This window comes from Mytilus trossulus, chromosome 5 (genome assembly GCF_036588685.1).
Source record: "Mytilus trossulus isolate FHL-02 chromosome 5, PNRI_Mtr1.1.1.hap1, whole genome shotgun sequence".
In the NCBI taxonomy this organism is placed as follows: domain Eukaryota; kingdom Metazoa; phylum Mollusca; class Bivalvia; order Mytilida; family Mytilidae; genus Mytilus; species Mytilus trossulus.
This window is the reverse complement of record NC_086377.1, coordinates 80,374,561-80,379,165: the sequence shown is the minus strand read 5'-3', so window position 1 is coordinate 80,379,165 and position 4,605 is coordinate 80,374,561. Positions and strand designations below refer to the sequence as shown.

Genomic DNA, 4,605 nt, shown 5'->3' with positions numbered 1-4,605 from the left:
AAACTAGCTCTACTCAAACACAGAACGAGAATAACAGAAAATTACCAACTCTTCATGTATTTACCGATGCTTCAACTCATGCGTACGGCGCATGCGCGTACATCTTGTATGACAGAAAACCAACAATAGTAATGGCAAAGAATCGAGTTGCGCCTATCAAGACTATAACTTTACCAAAACTAGAGCTTATGGGGGCTGTAATTGGAGCAAGACTTGCTGATCATATCTGCAAAAACTTTCCAGAAACTTTCAGTGAAATACAATTTTGGAGTGATAGTCAAATCGTACTTAGTTGGCTTTCATCCGTAAAACCACAGAGACAATTTATCAAAAACAGAATTGAAGAAATTAAAAGTTTGTGTGGAGATAATGTATGGAGATACTGCCCTACGAAAGACAATCCCGCAGATCTACTTACACGTGGTATAACATCTGAAGAACTGAAACAGAACGAAATATGGTTTAGTGGACCTAAATGGTTAAACAGCAAAGAAGATTGGCCGACATGGAACGGAAACAATGTAACGTCTAGTGTATGTACAACAATATCGGAGAACGATGACAAAATTGAAACTATGGAGAATAATCAAAATGTACGTATTGGTATAGGAGAAATCATAGATATCGAACGGTACAATTCTTATAGAAAACTAACCCGCATTACCGCATATGTAATGAGATTCGCAACAAACTGCAAAGCAACAGAAACTGAACGAAAGAAAGATTTGTTACGTAGTGATGAAATTAAAAAATGCAAAATTCCTATGGATAAGATATACACAAGGTAAAATATTTAGTGACGAAATAAATTGTATAGATAATTCTACAAAACGTAAAACACTTGTGCGACAATTAAAGCTCTTTCTAGACGAAAAGCAATTATTACGATGTGGTGGCCGCCGAATAGACAATGCGACAGTAGGAGAAACAGTCAAGTTTCCATATCTGTTACCGGCAAAGGACCGTCTCACACATTTGATAGTGTTAGAAGCACATGAGAATACACTACATTCAGGAATAAATATCACTCTAGCATACATACAACAAACATTTTGGATTCCGAAATTAAGACAGTGCGTCAAATCTATATTGATGAAATGTGTAACGTGCCGAAAAGTAATCGGAAAATCTTATCCCGCACCAGAAATTCCACCATTACCAAAAGAGAGAGTTCAAGATGCCACACCCTTTAGCATCACCGGTGTAGACTTCACAGGTGCGTTAACGACAAGAAACAGACACAACGAAGAATCGAAGGTTTACATTTGCCTATTTACATGTGCTGTCACTCGAGCAGTACATTTGGAATTAGTTTACGATCTCAGCGAAGAATCTTTTTTATTGTGTTTCCGGAGATTTGTAAGTCGACGATCAGTGCCGAAAACTATGATGTCAGATAATGCGTTAACATTTAAAGCTGCTTCAATCGAAATTTCACGACTTTGCAATTCTAAAAAAGTTAAAGAAAATATTCAGAATTATGGCATTGAATGGAAATTCATCCCAAATAGAGCTCCATGGTTCGGGGGCATGTGGGAAAGAATGATTGGCTTAACAAAAACATCACTTAAGAAAGTATTAGGACGTGCACATGTTAACGACGAGACTCTAAGGACCGTATTAACAGAGATCGAAGCCACACTCAACGATCGACCAGTGACGTATATTTCAACAGATATCAGAGATCCGGAGCCGCTTACACCATCCCATCTTATACATGGACGAAGAATAACAACTTTACCGTATGTATCGTCAAATAGTGATATTGACAATCTAAATGTTTGTGAATTAACACACACAAACTTGAACAATCAAACGATACGACAGAGACAATTGATTGAGAATTTCTGGACGAGATGGAAAGGAGAATACCTTACTTCATTGCGAGAATATCACCAAAGAGCTGGAGTCGACGTTCGGAAGATTAAAGAAGGCGATGTCGTTCAGATACACGACGAATCAAAGCGCGTACATTGGAAACTTGGAGTTGTGCAGGACACTATTAAAGGCAAGGACGGCTTAGTACGCGTCGCTATGGTGCGTACCAAATCAGGAATTACAAATCGACCCGTGACGAAACTCTACCCATTAGAAGTCAACAGCATGGACTGTTATCTGAGACGAAGTGAACGAAGAAACTAACGTGTGCGAACAGACTTTTAAATTTTTCTTATTTGTGAAAAGACTGTAAATTCAAAGAGTTTTTTACGTAAATAATAATTTAATCCTTTTTTCATTATTTGTGAGATCAATCTATTTTTGTGCTTTCCGCATGCCACTATATATCACAGCTAATGGACATTGCATCTGGTGGCCCCGAGTATGTCGGTGATTTAGAGACAGTTTAACTTACGCGTCAAACGTTAACACTTCTTTTAACGCCGTTTCCATTCACATTGTTAACGTCATCATTATCTTCTGTTAACGTTGTGCTATTGTTATGTATCATGTTGCTATATTGAGTTCAGATTATACGATCAAACGAACCAGACGTTGTTTTACTGCCTGTCTAGACTTTAGTTAACCCATCCGTCACAGTACTGAACAGGATGTTGTCTATAGTACTGGACAGGAGTTGTCTATAGTACTGAACAGGATGTTGTCTATAGTACTGGACAGGATGTTGTCTATAGTACTGAACAGGAGTTGTCTATAGTACTGAACAGGATGTTGTCTATAGTACTGAACAGGAGTTGTCTATAGTACTGGACAGGATGTTATCTATAGTACTGGACAGGATGTTGTCTATAGTACTGGACAGGAGTTGTCTATAGTACTGAACAGGAGTTGTCTATAGTACTGGACAGGATGTTGTCTATAGTACTGAACAGGAGTTGTCTATAGTACTGAACAGGATGTTGTCTATAGTACTGAACAGGATGTTGTATATAGTACTGAACAGGAGTTGTCTATAGTACTGAACAGGAGTTGTCTATAGTACTGGACAGGATGTTATCTATAGTACTGGACAGGATGTTGTCTATAGTACTGGACAGGATGTTGTCTATAGTACTGAACAGGATGTTGTCTATAGTACTGAACAGGATGTTATCTATAGTACTGGACAGGATGTTGTCTATAGTACTGGACAGGATGTTGTCTATAGTACTGAACAGGAGTTGTCTATAGTACTGAACAGGATGTTATCTATAGTACTGGACAGGATGTTGTCTATAGTACTGGACAGGATGTTGTCTATAGTACTGAACAGGAGTTGTCTATAGTACTGAACAGGATGTTGTCTATAGTACTGAACAGGATGTTGTCTATAGTACTGGACAGGATGTTGTCTATAGTACTGAACAGGATGTTGTCTATAGTACTGGACAGGATGTTGTCTATAGTACTGGACAGGAGTTGTCTATAGTACTGAACAGGATGTTGTCTATAGTACTGGACAGGATGTTGTCTATAGTACTGGACAGGATGTTGTCTATAGTACTGAACAGGAGTTGTCTATAGTACTGAACAGGAGTTGTCTATAGTACTGGACAGGATGTTGTCTATAGTACTGAACAGGAGTTGTCTATAGTACTGGACAGGATGTTGTCTATAGTACTGGACAGGATGTTGTCTATAGTACTGAACAGGATGTTGTCTATAGTACTGAACAGGATGTTGTCTATAGTACTGGACAGGAGTTGTCTATAGTACTGAACAGGATGTTGTCTATAGTACTGAACAGGAGTTGTCTATGGTACTGAATAGGAGTTGTCTATAGTACTGAACAGGATGTTGTCTATAGTACTGAACAGGATGTTGTATATAGTACTGAACAGGAGTTGTCTATAGTACTGAATAGGAGTTGTCTATAGTACTGAACAGGATGTTGTCTATAGTACTGGACAGGAGTTGTCTATAGTACTGAACAGGATGTTGTCTATAGTACTGGACAGGATGTTGTCTATAGTACTGAACAGGATGTTGTCTATAGTACTGAACAGGATGTTGTCTATAGTACTGAACAGGATGTTGTATATAGTACTGAACAGGATGTTGTCTATAGTACTGAACAGGATGTTGTCTATAGTACTGAAAAGGATGTTGTCTATAGTACTGAACAGGATGTTGTCTATAGTACTGAACAGGATGTTGTCTATGGTACTGAACAGGATGTTGTCTATAGTACTGAACAGAATGTTGTCTATAGTACTGAACAGGATGTTGTCTATAGTACTGAAAAGGATGTTGTCTATAGTACTTAACAGGATGTTGTCTATGGTACTGAACAGGATGTTGTCTATAGTACTGAACAGGAGTTGTCTATAGTACTCAACAGGAGTTGTCTATAGAACTCAACAGGAGTTGTCTATAGTACTCAACATCCTATAGTACTGAACAGGATGTTGTCTATAGTACTGAACAGGATGTTGTCTATAGTACTGAACAGGATGTGAAATGTTGTCAGGATTACACTTTGCTCATGAAACAGATAAATTCTGCAAAGTGCAAGGTCAAGAAAGACTATACTTGAGGAAAATCAATGGTGGTATTACACCACAATGGAAGTTTGCCTGATAAATACTGAATTAACAAATATATCTATATAGTATATACTCATATACGTTACAAATCTTCCCTTTAAATACATATTAAATATTAGTC

At 37.9% G+C, this 4,605-nt stretch overlaps 1 protein-coding gene across 1 annotated transcript; it reads left to right on the top strand.

Moving 5' to 3' along the window:
- Nucleotides 1–1,092: 1,092 nt before the first annotated feature.
- LOC134718348 (uncharacterized) lies at nucleotides 1,093–2,142 on the top strand. The gene has a single exon (XM_063580845.1). It carries the CDS (start codon nucleotides 1,093–1,095, stop codon nucleotides 2,140–2,142), a length of 1,050 nt encoding a protein of 349 aa, XP_063436915.1.
- The last annotated feature ends 2,463 nt before the right edge of the window (nucleotides 2,143–4,605 follow it).